This window comes from Triturus cristatus, chromosome 5_1 (genome assembly GCF_964204655.1).
Source record: "Triturus cristatus chromosome 5_1, aTriCri1.1, whole genome shotgun sequence".
NCBI lineage: Eukaryota > Metazoa > Chordata > Amphibia > Caudata > Salamandridae > Triturus > Triturus cristatus.
In genome coordinates, this window is record NC_140587.1 from 173,449,283 (window position 1) to 173,465,745 (window position 16,463).

The 16,463-nt window shown below is 44.2% G+C and overlaps 1 protein-coding gene across 2 annotated transcripts in view; it reads right to left on the minus strand.

Annotated features, from left to right (window-relative positions):
• The window catches only part of LOC146830574 (lymphocyte antigen 6E-like), a 216,024-nt gene that overhangs the window by 157,076 nt on the left and 42,485 nt on the right, over positions 1–16,463 (minus strand). For both annotated transcript variants that reach the window (XM_085604776.1, XM_085604777.1), the window contains exon 3: positions 16,021–16,241. In XM_085604776.1, coding sequence (XP_085460902.1) covers positions 16,036–16,241 — 206 coding nt within the window. In that variant the 3' untranslated portion in view covers positions 16,021–16,035. The remainder of the gene's footprint in view (positions 1–16,020; positions 16,242–16,463) is intronic.

Genomic DNA, 16,463 nt, shown 5'->3' on the forward strand with positions numbered 1-16,463 from the left:
GGTGAGAGAGGTGCACGAAGTGGCAAGAGGGGTACAGAAAGAGGCTGCAGAGAGAAAGAGAACTTCAGAAAGAAGCAACAGAGGTGCTGAAAGAAGCACAACGGGTGCAGAAAGAGACAAGACAAGTGAAGAAAGAAGGAACAGAGGTACAGAAAGAGGCAAGAGTGGTGCAGAAAGAGGGAAGACAGGTGTAGAAAGAGGCAAGAGAGTTGCACAAAAAGGGAAGAGGGGTGCAGAAACAGGCAAAAGGGGTGCAGAAAGAAGCAAATGAGGTGCAGAAAGAGGCAAGAGAGGTACACAAAGAGGCTAGAGAGTTACAGAAAGAGGCAAGTGAAGTGCAGAAGGAGGCACAAGAACTGCAGAAAGGCAATAGTGGGGCAGAAAGAGGTAATTGAGGTCCAGAAAGAGGTAAGTGTGGTGCAGAAAGAATAGGCCTGGGCGAAGCACTACGCTACGCTCGCGTAGTTTGCGAAGTTCGCGCTACTTCGCACTACGCGAACTGCACGTAGCACAGTGCGAACACGCGTAGCGTAGTGTTGCGTAGTGCTGCGGTCATTTTTTGCTTGCTCGCGGTCCTCAACGTCAAGTTGGCGACCGCGAGCAAGAAAAATGACATCCTGGCGAGACTTTTTCCTTGTTCGCGATCAGCAACTGCAAGTTGGCGATCGCGAGCATGGAAAATAAACCTCCCGGCGAGATTCCCAACGCGAGGAGGTCAGGTTTCTCATTGCGAGTGGTCGCGTATGCTCGCGACCGCTCGCGATGAGAAACTACCAGTTCGCGTTGAGAAAGCTGAAGCTCGAGTAAAAATCTACTCGAGCAGCAGAAAACTACAGCTCGCACTGTGCAAGATGCCATTTTCAATGATTGCACAGTGCCGGTTGCTTGTCCGCACTGTGCAATCATTGAAAACAACATCTTGCACAGTGCGAACATGTTACTACGCAGTTCGCGAAGTGCTACGCGTAGCTCGCGTAGTGCGAACTTCACTTTGCGTAGCTTCGCGAAGTGCTACTTCGCGAACTACGCCCACCCTTAAGAAAGAAGAAAGCTAAGTACAGAAAGAAGCAACAGAAGCGCAAAAAGAGGGAAGAGGGGTGGAGAGAGAGGCAAGAGGGGTACAGAAAGAAGCAAGACAGGTGCAGAAAGAAACAAAAGAAGTGCAGAAAAAAGGAACAGAGGTGCAGAAAGAGTCCAAAAGGTGCTGAAAGACATAAGAGGGGTACAGAAAAAAGCAAGAGAGGGGCATAAAGAGGGAAGAAGGGTACAGAAAGAGGCAAGAGGGTACCGAAAGAAGTAAATGAGGTGCAGAAAGAGGCAACAGACATGCAGAAAGAGGCAAAAGAGATGCAGAAAGTAGAAGAGATTTGCAGAAAGAGGCAATAAAAGTGCAGAGAGAGGCGTAGAGTGGCTTGCACACCATTAGTACCAATTTAACACTCACATTTAGCAATAAGTAACAGGTGACCATTCTAGGTTTGCAAAGGGCCATCCACCACGCTGTAATACTTGTCACTGCATTTTTAGTAACATTTGAGCCGTTTGGGCTAGAAACAAGGCTTTTTTTGTTCAAATCTGCAGATTAGGGAGCAGATGATGAATTATGTGGCTAATGCGGGAAACTTATATTTGTGTTAAAGTCGGTGCAGCCAAACAGTTGTGTAATTCCAGTGGCCCTGCTCATACCTCTGACTAGGTCCAGAAGTGCTCCTCAGTGATTTCTTCTTTTTTTTGTCTCATTGAGTTCATAGTTGAGCTTCTATGGAAATGAGGAAGACTAAACCTGACGTTACCACAACACAGACTACCATTCCACATAATTACTCTCTATAACACATAATCCCACTCTACATAATTACTATAAAGTAAATACCACATACTTTCTATCCACATAGTTTCACTGCACAACTTACCACATAATTCCACAACACACAACGTATATCCACTCCACTAAGAAAAACAATAACATTTTTACATTTGCATTGCCAATAGCTCTAACTCTTACAAATGCAAAACCTATAACATGGCAAACACTTTTTTAACTAGTAGTCACGTTTGCAAAGTGGTGTAGAAAGGGTGCTGGGCCTCCGACCAGTATTCAGGAATTTAGCTGCGTAGGACTTACAGGAGGTACCAGGAGGGCTTCATGGCCTCCAAAGTACCTCAGGAGTAAATTGGACTTCTTCTCCCATCACGTACTCTCCCAGGAAGCGTGTTTGCAGAGTGGTGGAGAAAGAGGGGCATGGCCTCCGAAGACATTTTAGCAATCCCACTGTGTGGGATTTACTGGAGGTAACAAGAGGGGTAGTTGGCCCCAAGGACATCCTGTGGGCTAACTACTCCTCCTATTACCTCCAGTAAGTCCCACACACCAGCATTGCTAAGTTGTCATAGCAGGTCACGCCCCCTTTCCCCACCACTCTGCAAACACACTTCCTGGCACGCTCTTGGATGGGGATTGAAGTCCCCTTCACTGCTGGGGGTCCTTAGGGGCCAACTAGCCTTCCTGGTACCTCCAGTATGTCCCAGATAGTGGGATTGCTGAAAGCTGGACACAGGCCATGCCCGCTTTCTCCACCACTCTGCAAACGCCCCTCCTGGCGAGTTCCAAGTTGGGGAAATAAGTCCCCTTGAATACTGAGGGTACCTGGGGGCCAACTACCCCAGCTGTTACCTCCAGTAAGCCCCATCCAGCTAGATTGCAGAGTGTGCTCAAAGGCCACGCCCCCTTTTTACACAACTCTGCAAATGTGACTAGTTGCGCACTGCTGTTCGGGGGATGAAGTCCACTTTTGTCCTGAGGTCCTGAGGACAAAAGAGGACCTCATCACCACACCCGCAGTGAGCCAAGAGGCCCGCTTGCAGAGTGGTGTAAAAAGGGGCATGGCCTCGGACCACCTTTCTACAATCCAGCTCTGTGGTGCTTACTGAAGGTACCTGGTGAGCTACTTGGCCCCAGGTACCCTCAGTATTCAAGGGGAATTAATTCCCCAACTTACAACATGCTAGTGGGTGGGTTTGCACAGTGGTGCAGGGAGGAGGAGGGGCCTACATCGAGATGCCGCCTTTTTTTTCTATTCTTTTTTTTTTAGAAGGGGGCTGTGTGGCCCCCTTTCTTTTAGCATTTTTGTGGCCCTGGGTACGCCATCCCCCAGGGCCTGACCCCTCTTTTTATAGAAGAAAAAAAGCAATCCTGCTTTGCTTGGTTGAGCAAAAGCAGGTTATCTCAGTGCCGGGGAGGTGGCGGACCCCGGTGCTGCGGGAGGGCCACGTGCCCCCGTGCATTAATAATAAAGCCCCGGGGAGGTGGCAGTCCCCGGGGCTGTGGGGGGCCCCCGTGGGCCCTCGCAAATCCATTTTGGCATTGCCACCGGGACCTGGCCCACCCGGGAATTTAAGAAACAAAGCACAGGAGCCCTCCGCGCTTCGTTCCAAAAAAAAAAAACAAGTGGGTGTAATTCCGTTCAGCAGTTCGAGCTGTAACCTGTTTCGAAATTCCTATGGAAATTAACATGGGGAAAACACTCTTTGGGACCCTCCTTTTTTCTCGGTCCCCGCTCGACCAATTACATAATATGTTTGCAGTATAAATCTCCATACGATCAGTTAATTAATTGTAATGTATCAGGTACAATTGCCTGTGAAAATGAGGACTTTTTAAACTACGTTTCCCAGAATGCCTCATTGTGGACTATACTGGGTAAAAGTATCAATAAATGCACTATGGGTATTATTCCTCCAACCGTGAGCAAGGTCCCTGTGGCTTAAAGGTGGATTGAAAATAAAAACTATGAACTGTGAATCTTGAGTGCGGCGCAAACTTTGATTACAAAAAAATATATATAAATATTATATTATAGTAATCATGGCATTGTGGGACTCGTAGTTCCATGGGAGTGCACCGCGTCCTTTGCAGATTTAAGCCCGCACTGATCCTGTCTACCTACTAAGGTTGAAACTAGCTTTTAATTAAGGAATGACATTGAGCCTACTAAGGAACTTAATTGCACTCCCATGGAACTACGAGTCTCACAATTCCATGATTACTATAATATTATCAAGCCTAGCCCACTGGGGGCGTGTTTGTCAATTAAAACCTGCTTATGGGAGTGACTTTTCAATGCCGTTTTTCTTTCAGAGCCCATGAAGAAGAGGCGTCCAAGCCTCGAAACGCGTCGGCGACATGAGGAAAGTAAAGGCAGTTGATGAGCGAGCTGCAATGAGGCTTACACTTACCTGGTGGTACAAGAACGCCGTTGAGTGCTCTTTCAATGCTGGGGCATCTTTGGTGAATATATATATATATATATATATATATATATATATATATATGTCATCATGTGATCAAGGCCCGAGTGGGGGCTGAAACGCGTCATGTCGGACAGGCTCGTTTTAATTCTAATAAACTAATTTTGATTGGCACTGATTCTTGGGTCCGTTCCTCATCTTTTCTACAGAGACAGCAACATAGACGACTTTACCTTCATATATATATATATATATATCCTGCTCCTCTGCACCGTTAGACAGCGCGTCACTCCGTAGGCGGGTGCTTCCTCACGGTGGTGCTCCGCGATACAAAATTTTAGCATTGATTGCGTCCCAGTGAACATCAGAGGGGGAGACAGGGTTCTTAAATTGAGACGATTAGAGTCACGTTATATCATTGACCTCCAAACAAAGACCCCTTATGGGCTCAATAGCGGGCAAGAATTAATAGTACATCTGGGGACCTAGAGTGTGAGATGACCAACACATTTTAAGTAAAATGTATGATCTTTATACATGTGGTTTAATAAGATTTTTTATTTATGTCACAATAGGGGTATTCAAAAATAAGCCGATACACGGCATAATATTCTTTAGAGGGGGTTCAGGCATTCACGAGTGAGTGACTACCTTAAGCCGATACACGGCAAGATTAATTAGTTTCAATGGCACATTGATTATATTTAGGACCATCATGGTACACAAATTGGTTGTATATACTATGAAGTGTGAACTGTTTATATAAATACTAAACTTGAGCACCAATGCCATTACTTAAACACCATTATAAAATGGCGCTGATAGTTTTACAAATATCACCCCTCCTCTATTTTCATGACCATAACTGTGACGATTTAAAAGAAGTTGCTGAAGCTCGTCAATTGCAAACACGGACGAAGGACAAGCTCCGAAACGCGTTTGTTTGTTGCGCTTTCGAAATAAAGGATATATGCTGCAATCTGACCCCGTGAGTGCTGGTTTCTTTGGATGAAATAGGAATCGGTAGAAAAAAAAAAATATATATATATATATGTATACATATATATATATACACACACACATATACACATACATATACATACATATACATATATATATATTTTTTTCCAGGCTGAGCGGCTGAGTATTGTGACCAGAATATCAATGTTATGTTATGTTAAAAAGACTTATATAGCGCTCTGTTACCCAGAGGTGTCCTGGCGCCTGAGGAAATATGAATTTTATGATTTTATGATCAGTTATGTCCCCTATCTTAGACCCCAACGGCTCCATGTACATGCTACAAGTACATGTATGTTCCCTCCAGTTCCAGCTATGAAGACGCAAATACATGTGCGTCCAACGTTAACATGTCCTCTTTCAGATCCGCCATGAATGGGTCGGATATTCCATTCCTAAGTATGATTGGCCTCCGACTTTATATGGTACACTTTTTACGTTTTACAGTTCAGACGAGTAGGCCCTGAATCCTGTCATCAAGTCTATTTCCTGCCTTCTGCTTCTGAAAGCTCCAGTCTGAACCTGCATCTGTATCCATGAACTTTGTCCTACTCCCTGCGCGGCTAACGGTGCCTGACGCGGCCTGTCGCCTGCCAAAAACTGTATTTCACCTTCAAGTTATCTGCTCCGCTCCTCATCCAATGCATTCCTGTCTAGTAGTTTAGGTAAACATCCTTCCAGCTACCGAGCAAAGGGCCCGGCCTCACTGTCTTCATGCAAGTAATTCATAGCCTCCGTTTCCATGGAAGGCCCATGCCCCCTCGCATCTCATGTAGACACTTAGACGCTTGTACACGCACTAACAATCAGTATAGAATAGATTCTGTCCGAGAGACCTTTCCTTTTGGATAATACAGTTCCTTAAACATAAGATATTAGATATGATTTGGGATTAGGTTGACCTGACCCCCCAGACTTCTGTCTCCTCACGTAGGGCTAAATGTCACGTTCCCTTCATCCCCTAGTTACACGTCAATCACACGTCATGCGGCTGCGCGCGTATCTCTGCCACATATTTCTGCTGACATTGCAGGATTCTCTTATGGATCCACCCACCTGTGACATCATTTTAAATGACGTTTCTAGTATACGCCTTTATGCACGCCTATTGTAACGCCTTTTTCATTACGTATGTGTATTCTTATCTGTATTATCAGCTGTTACGCCTCCTGCATCTGTCTTACTGTAATGCATTTCATATATATACGATTACTTGTCAATAATGTATTGCCTATCCCTTCCTGAACCTTTGTGGTGATGGAATTCGATTGCCTGGTTCGAACCATAATTCCTTTGTAAGGAATGAATCCTTTTTAGAACCTCTAATACCACGGATTCTGCCTCTTATTTTTACTGAGTTATTCTTCCTGAATTTTACCGCATAAAAATAGTACAGGTAATTTAAATATTTACCACATAAATTGGCACCCGAATAGGGACACTTTCCCCATCTCACGCGCCGGAGGTGCGTTGCAGGCCCGGTCTCCTGCCACAGCTGGACGGACAACTACGCGTACCCGCAGGATTTCCTGTATCTCCCTCCGGCCAAGCGGGGGTGACTGAGGCTGCGATCAACACCCAGACGAGGCGGTGAGAAGTGCGAAGGATCCCGACCAGAGCCTAGCTGAGAGAGCAAGATCCGAGGTATACAGAGGCCCACCAGGTTCCGAAGTTCCGTGTCGAGTCAAGTCCAGTCCGGTCCAGTCCAGTTCAGTTCCGAGGCCTTCCGTTCCGTGCTTCCCGGTGAGTACCGTTGCTGGGGACGCATTTAGACGTGCACATTAGTTTGTGCCGGTCAAGACGGGTTTGGGTACACAGATCCGGTCTGCACTGTTTCAGCAGTGTATCTGTACTGTTTAGCAGTATATCCAGTATATCTAGTGTATAATCCAGTATTATCTAGTATTAGTATTATGTCAGTAACTAGTTTTCTTCTAATTATCATTGTTCGTTAAATGTTAAATGTTTTAATATGTTCTAAAAATTGTGGTATGAATGAGTGTTCATTATTGTGTTTATTGTATTGATTGTGCGCAAGTCCAGGTATTAAGAGTTTGAGTAAGAATCAAGTAGCAAGGTTTAAAGATGCCGTTCTTTTCAAAATTAAGACAGATCAAAACTAGAAAAGGGGTACTCGAAGAAGCTGTTCCCATTCCACCTAGGGACACTCCAGGGTACTTTATGTACCATAAGCATGGCCTAGATGCCGTATTATATCTTGATCTATGGGTGGACTACACCAAGGATTTAGCAGAAAGTCAGAGATGGCCCGCAGCTGGGACATGGGATGCAGATTGCATCATGAGAGTAGAAGAAGAATTATGGAAAAAGAAAGCCAGACAGTCACAGAAAGATGCCATTGAATTATGGCGTAAAGAATCGCATAGACGCACAGAGAAAGCGCTCAGAAAAGAAGAGAAAAGTAGGGAGAATTCAAATAAAGCCCGAGAAAATATATTAATTGAGGAAGGTATCCGAGTAAAAACAGAACAAGTAGACAGACAACGAAACACTCTTATGAATGGTATGTATCCTCTTCTGGCCGAGGGTTTACCTAAGGCCACCCCGGAGGTACCGAAAGATCTGCCACCTCCATTACTCCCGATTAAAGCACATCCCAAGACCGCAAAAGATATTTTCCTTTCTTCCTATTTAGACGATGTAGCTCCCGAATATGTTAATGTTCCGCCACACACACCACCTGTCGATGGTGCTCAACCCCAAGATCATCCGCCCCCAACTCCGCAACAACAAACTCCCCCTCACATTCCAACAGTTTCATCTGTTTCTACCGCTTTTCCTGCATCTACAGTCTCTACCTTACATTCAACAAATCCTTTCGCGCCTAGCACCTCAGAAGGTGCGACAGGAGGTGCGACAGCAATTTTTTCCACGCCACCGCCAGGAAATAAATTGACTTTTAGAGATTTAGCATACCAACGTACACCTCAAACAGCAAAATCCGACATGTTTAAGGAACATCTTGTGGATTGTAGATATGATCCAGTGCCCGGTAAAAATGACAGAATGCTGCTGTCATCACTACGTATACAACGAGCTTCAATATATTTAACGACACTACCAGGAATGGTTGCTCATCTAGACAATATATATCACTTTGTCCAATCAGGGCGAGGCCCTGAAAGTATTGACGAGGCCATGGAATACCAGAAAGTGGATATACAGAGACTACTGTTACGCTTCTTCATTAACTGCTTGATCAGAAACAGAGATAGGCCTGAGGTAGATCAGGATGAAATGCAAGTACTTACCAGATGGGGTCAGAATATATCAGAGGGAAAACATGATAAACAGAAGTGTATAGTAGCTATGTGCCGAAAGATCCGCAAAGAAGTAGAACGAATACATAAAATCAGATTAGAGGCAGGCAAAACTGAATCAGAGGGAGAGGAGGAGGAAGAATCAGAAATGTCCACAGGACAATTAGAACTACAAAACAGAGAAACGATAGCTTATGTAGGTAGGGGAAGATCTTTTAATAATACCAGATACTTTAATGATCCAATACGTCCGATACGTCCAGAATGTAACAGAAATTTTCAAGCCCCTATGTTAAATACGAGGTCCCCTGAACACTTATTCCAGGCTGCTGATAAATTACTCCGAGACCGAAGGGGGTATCATATGCTCGATTCTATGGATGAGCAAGAATTAGCCAGGTCAGCAGTACAATGGGCTGACAGTTCTGAAAAATACAGTGATGATGCGTTAGCACACACGTTTTTGAATCTTACCCCAGACGAACAGCGTTTAGCTGGTATATACATGATACAACACCTCCTTATATTATATAAAAGCCAACACTCCGATCCTGGTCCCCTACCTGACATACTGATAGAATTACTCACGAATAAATGGAGAGGTTCAGGTACTGATTTAATTAAAGAAATTCTAGAATATCGACACCAGTACATTGTCTTCGTATGCCCAGAACATGTTTCAGCTCCCACCATGGAAAGAAAAACGTATCACATAGACAGACAGAATCCCTTACGCGAAGTGCACCCAGTCAAAGGTGAAGACAATATTTTTAAACGCGTGTTTGTGTACACGCCCATAACTAAAATAGAATTATTGGAAATGAAAAAAGTAGTACCCAGCCATGATAAAGATCCAGCAGGTTTCCACCGTGAGATAAAAGACATGTTACTCATGGGAGATTATACCTATCCTGACATTATGAAAATATTAAAAGTATTATTGCCTGCCGGTATTTACGAGAAACTCAAAGAAAAGGAATGGGAGGTGGGAGACCAAAAGATTGATTGGACAGTACTAGAAAACGAAGAAAAGGCCCGAACTGCAGGCTCAGGGCTTGGGGAAAAAACTACAGCATTACCAGGATTATTAGTGCAAGTACTGCCACGTTTATTAACTACGAAAAAGGAAGACTGGGGTGCAATTTCAGCCTGTAAACAAAAACAAGATGAAGACACTAGTGATTTTTATTCCCGATTTGAAAAATGTTTTGGTATTAATAGTGGCATAAAAGCAAATAGCGAGTCGTATCCACATCTGTTCGTGACAAAACTAGTCGAAAATTCCCTGCCCCAAGTTAAGAATAGAGTATTGAAATTCGAGAGTACTTGGCAAGGTAACACCCCTTCACAGATGTTACAAATGTTACAATATCACCACAATAGAATTAGAGAAGAACAAGAACATGAACAAAGACGTATGAAAGACACGAAAATGAAAATGCTTGTTGCTCAGTCAGTTCCAGCTGACAGTCATAAAAAGGGTACGACACAGTCCAGTGATTCAGCGGTTCCTGTAAAAGGGACATGCAACTATTGTAAACAGCCAGGTCATTATATACACGATTGTGCAGTACTGAAACATAATATCTCTACGGGTAAAACCAAGGAGAGACCATGTCCACCTAGACAGGATCAGATCCAACAACAAGTACCTCAGCATGTGCAACCTATGCCAGTTCCACAACAGACCGTAGCAATATCACAGCCGCAGCCTATTGCTGCAACACAAACCACGACACAACAGATGTACCAGTATGCACAAGCTGACTATCCCGATTATCAGCGATACACATGAAATAGCCTAGAGAAGGAAGTTGGCTTACCCCTTATTGAGGTTCCTGTAGACCAAGAGGGACCTTATGTACATAGTCAAGTATTAGGGAAAGACAGAAAATTTCTAGTTGATACAGGGGCAAGCAGAACAACTATAAGTCACAACGAAGTTCCAGGGGCACCCCTCTCAGGCTCACAGAATATTTCCCTTGGATTTTCAGGAAAGCCTATTATTAATGAAGTATCGCTACCTCTTCCACTTACGGTTGGTCCATTGACACGAACTACAGATTTATTGCTTACTAAGTCATGTCCAGAAAACTTGTTAGGTATAAAGACACTGAAAGCTCTAGGAGCTATAATATGTTGTTCCCCGGAAGGAGTACGATTATTTTTGCGTGACTTTAAAGGTCACTACGTGTCCAGAGACATGGATCACCGGTTACAGAATTTACCTGCACAATTATGGGCACAAGGTCCCACTGATGTTGGTTGCATGCACATTACACCATATCGAATCACACTCAAAGCAGGAGTGGTACTACCACGAATGCGACGATACAAGTTACCTCCAGATGCTGTAGTGGCTTTGCTGCAAATCATTGACGAGCTCATTACACAAGGAGTGGTTGTGGAAACCGACTCCAATGTATGTAATTCTCCGATAATTCCGATTCTTAAACGAACTGATCCAAAAGCACCGCCAGTATATCGATTAGTTATTGATCTGCGCGAATTGAATAAATGCATTGTACCACAATACCCCGTGGTCCCAGATATCTCTTCATTACTAACAGCTATTGATTCAGAAGCAACGTTCTTTACTGTAATTGATCTCAAAAACGCCTTCTTTAGCGTCCCAATCGATCCGGAAAGTCAATATTTGTTCGGATTCAGTTTAAATGGACGTAGTTTTAAATTCGCACGCGCACCTCAAGGATTCACAGAAAGCCCCAGCATCTATAGCCAAGCACTGAAAAGACAACTTGACAGTATCCACATGCCAGTTAACACTGCCCTGCTTCAGTATGTCGATGATCTGCTGATCACCGCCCGAAGCGAACCTGAATGTGAAAAAGCATCACTGACGGTTTTACAATTCCTAGCCGACAAGGGGCACAAGGTGTCCCCTTCAAAGCTGCAATTCTGTGTCCAGCAAGTTGTGTACCTTGGGCACTTGCTGTCCAAGGGGGGAAGACAGCTTACACCTGACCGCATCCAGTTAATTGTTAACATGCCGCCACCCAAGACACAAAAGGAGGTGCGGGCATTTATAGGTCTCACTTCGTACTGTAGGCAGTGGATCCCCCAATATGCATTTCTAGCAAAACCACTCATTCAGTTGACAACCCAGGAGGCAGCGACATCGACTGTCCTCCCTTGGACTCAGGAACATACACAAGCTTTTGAAAGCTTAAAGAAAGCTTTATGTCAAGCACCTGTTTTAGCAACACCATGTTACAGTAAGCCTTTTACACTTTTTGTTACAGAACGCGAAGGTACTGCCTTGTCAGTACTCACTCAGGAACAAGCAGGATCACACAAACCATGTGCTTATTTTTCTAGTACGTTAGATCCCGTAGCTCAGGCTCTTCCTGCGTGCCTGAAATCAGTCGCAGCAACAGCTTTAGCGATCAGACAAAGCGATGCCATAGTATTAGGACATCAATTGACAGTACAAGTACCACACGCAGTAGAGGTTCTCTTGAACCGGACACAAACACAACACTTGACTATAGCAAGATTGACGGGTTACGAACTAACATTGTTCCAGCCACACATAGAAATCAGACGTTGTAGTACATTAAATCCTGCCACACTTTTGCCATTAAGTGGAACAGACCCATTGGCACGTGATTGTATTGAAGTCATTACTATTACGACGAAACCCAGACAAGACTTGACAGATATTCCATTACCAGATCCAGACCTGACATTGTATGTAGATGGTTCATGCATGAGAACAAGTACAGGAGAGTTAGTGGCCGCTTATGCAGTCACAACAGACACTGAAGTTGTTGAAACAAATTGTATTAATACCTTGTCAGCTCAAGCAGCAGAGCTCATTGCTCTGACACAAGCCTGTATTCAAGCCAAAAATAAGAAAGTCAACATATACACAGATTCACGTTATGCATTCGGAGTCGTCCATGACTTCGGCGTTCTTTGGCGCGAAAGAGGTTATTTAACTTCTCACGGTGCCCACATCCAACACGGACCCCTCATTCAAGCTTTATTAGACGCAATTCATCTGCCTACTGCAATATCGATTATGAAGTGCAAGGCCCATACGAAAGTGACTGACATTATTTCTCAGGGTAACGACCTAGCTGACCGAACAGCTAAACAGACTGCTCAGAATCAGACTCATACACCTGACATGACAAAGGCAATAGTTCCGACACCAACACACTGCATGACAGTTAAGGATCCCGCCCTTGATGTAATTGACATACAGACACATGCTACACCAGAGGAAATAAAGAAATGGACTGAACTAGGAGGGATCCAAACGGATCAAGGATGGATGACGAAGGGAAAATCTATATGGTTTCTCCCCGACTCCATGGTTCAAGTTATCATTAACACAATACATAGTCCAGCGCACCTAGGAGAAAAAGCTATGCTAGATAGTATTCAACACATTTGGTTCAACAAACACTTGCGAGCAGCAGCCAAACAGAAAGTACGTACCTGCATGATTTGTTGTCAGTCCAATCCCGGTAAAAGCATTCCTGTAGAGCAAGGTGGATTTCAACCTCCCGATCACCCTTTTGAAGTCCTCCAGATGGATTATATCCAGATGGAACGATGTCGAGGATTCAAATATGTCCTCGTAGTTGTATGTGCTCTTTCCCGTTGGACAGAGGCTTATCCCGTCTCAGATTACACTGCCCCGACTACTGCCAAACAGTTAGTTCAAGAATTTTTCCCACGGTATGGTTTGCCCCGTGTCGTGTACTCAGATAACGGCCAGCCGTTCTCATCCGAGCTAATGAAACACGTTTCACTTCTGTTAGGCTATCAATGGAAATTCCACTGTGTCCGACATCCCGAGGCAGCAGGTCTCGTGGAGCGTCATAATCAAACTCTGAAAATTAGATTGTCCAAAATCTGTAGAGAAAAAGGTGTCGACTGGATAGTAGCCTTACCAGTTGCGCTCTTTTACATGAGAATGGTAGCACATTCTCGAACAGGGCTATCCCCGTATGAGGTGGTCTTCGGTAGGCCACCAAATATGTGGGGGACGCCTATACCTCGTAAAATTACTGACGTTGATTGTAATATGCTGACAGATTACCTGGCTTCCTTGATGTCTGCACTACAATCTTGTCATTCACAGGTAGCTGCAGCTTTTCCCGATAACACTGAGGTGAAGCCCCATGAAGTGGTTCCAGGTGATCTAGTGCTTGTAAGAAACTTCGACAGGAGGAGCCCGCTGGAGCCTCGTTGGCAGTCGCCAAAGCTCGTTCTTCTCACAACAAGGACAGCCGTGAAGATTGAGGGTCGCAAGGGTTGGCTACACTCGAGTCATATCAAGAAATTTCATGGACTACCGTCGGATTCGAACTTTCAGCCCTGCATTCCCTCACAGACTGACTCAAAACTCCCCCTGGTTGAAAAATCCGAACAAGAGAATTATAAACTGAAACTAAGGTCTAGCAATTCAGACAATTTGATTGTTTAAGTCCTCTCCAAGGTGAATCGGTTGAATTAGTCTCTGACATGTATCCTCTAGACCAAAATAGAGAGAGAAATAGACAGAAACAGCTCAAGAAACATACGTACTGTAAATCACTTCGTAGTCACTGCATAGTGACATTATTAATTATGTTTTTTCTAAGCATTCTGATTATTGCTGTAAGTATACTGTTACATATGTATTATCCTATTTCCAAGCGTGCTTTCAATACTACTGCCGAACATTCTTTTAGCGAATTACCTCCGCATGAGTTGTCCTATAGATTTGCGCTGCGCAACAACACATTCATTAGTATGTTACATCATTCCCATCAGACCAGCAATGCTACAAATTGTTGGATATGTGGCCGACTCCCTCCCTATCAGAAATACAAGGGAGTTCTGCCCCTCTTTCCGTATCCATTCACACACAATGGCTCCTGTGGAGCATGGTTTAGTTTGATTAATTCCCTAGATTCAAATTCTGTAGTTTACCAGGACAACTGGGTATGGGGAAACCTGAACCTAGTTCTGCTTAAAGTCTGCTACCCTAACAAGGAGGGACTTCCCAAAAGAACAGGAACTGATCTAGAAAATGAAGTATATGGATTAGGTAACTTTACACTTAACCTCATGATTCTGAATGTTGAATCTGAAGCTGTACCAGTCTTGCCCGCTATGTCAGTATTTCCAGTTAAAGGTGAATTATGCGTAAGAAAGAATGGTTCAATATACATCTAATACCACGGATTCTGCCTCTTATTTTTACTGAGTTATTCTTCCTGAATTTTACCGCATAAAAATAGTACAGGTAATTTAAATATTTACCACACGCCCCCAAGGTAAGTATAGACAGCTGATAATTGGATGGATTTACATTCTTTTTTTTTTTTTAAGAACAGATTTTATTAAGCGATTGCATTACAGTTGCTGAGCCCTGACCTCCAGGTACGTCAGCCAGGCGGGTGTATCACAATAACAACATCACAATCCGATTTGTTTTACTGTTAAACTAAGAACATGCTACTCCTACTTTCAAACCTATACTATCCCCCCACCCTCCTCCCCCCCTCCTAACCCCCTGCCCCCTCCTCCCGGTTCCCGCCCCCGGATCGCATGGTCACTGTTGCGGCCCCCCTTCCTATCGCTCGGCCCCCATCCGTAACGTGGTGTGTTCCTGGCCTGCCCCGTCTCCTCATAATTCCAGCACTGGGTCCTGGTCCACTGGCGGCTCCAACCAAATGCCTCTGAAGTCTGCCCACCGCTTCCAGATTTTAAAATGTTTACGCGGGCATACCCGAGCCACGAAGATCGGTTGCTCCATGCCCATGCAAAAATCAAGTCCCCTTTTCCAGGCTAGCACCGAAGGGGGCCGCGGGTCCTTCCAGGCCTGAGCAATGTCCCTCTTGGCCAGGGTAAGACCCAGTAGCATCAAATGTCGCTTAAAGACATTACCCCCAATTCCCTCCATGACGTGCAGGAGTCCCAACCTCGGCGTGCGAGGGAGCTCCCACCTCAGGACTTCCGACAGGCTATCCCACACCCCCTTCCAGAAGCGAGATAAGGACCCACAGCTCCACACCGTGTGTATAAGTGTCCCCACTTCCGATCCACATCGAATGGATTTACATTCTTAACCTCACTTATATACTTATATATCATCCTCTAAAATACTGTAATCGGAATATGGGGTGCCACATTATCATGAAAGGTAGGCATATAATAATAATAAGTAGAAATCCACTATTGTTAACTTGACATATACGCACCTTGACAACATACGCATAACGTTGAAATATCGTAGACAAGAATATTGTGAAAATAAGTATAAATAAGTGTCAATTTACTATACATATTTTCTGTATATGTGTATATATATGTTGTCCAGATGAATATTGTAAGCAGAATATCCACTGCCACAATATTGCGACAGTAAGAATATCTAAGCAAGTATGGATTTACTATTCTTAACTCTACATCTATATTGTCTCTATTCCGACAAACAAGCAGATCTCACCTTTCTTTCCTTGGCCTATAGTTTGTCTCTCAACAGGAGACAAAGGAAGCCCATGCAAGTGGCCAGAAGCAGGTAGCTCATCTTCATGCAGGTTGCTCCATTGGTCGCTCCTCTGGCATTGCATAGAGTTGTGTCGCAGCAGGTGGTGGAATAATCAATCCCAAAAGTGTAGTCTTTTGCAACACATGATGGGTTACATGACTTGCTAATTGCGACCGTCACTGCAAGCAAAGAGAAATAGGATATTCAGGAGCAGTAGCTGTAAACATTGTGCTTCATAGCATCATAGTCACCTTCCATAATTACACCTGAAACACACCTAGTGCCGCTATTTGCGTTTACCACTAAGTCAGATCGGTAATGCCTCATGTAAAATGCACATCCTCATTTAGAACATCAACAGATGACAAGTAAGCTGCCAGGCCTGTACTCCGAGTTTGAGG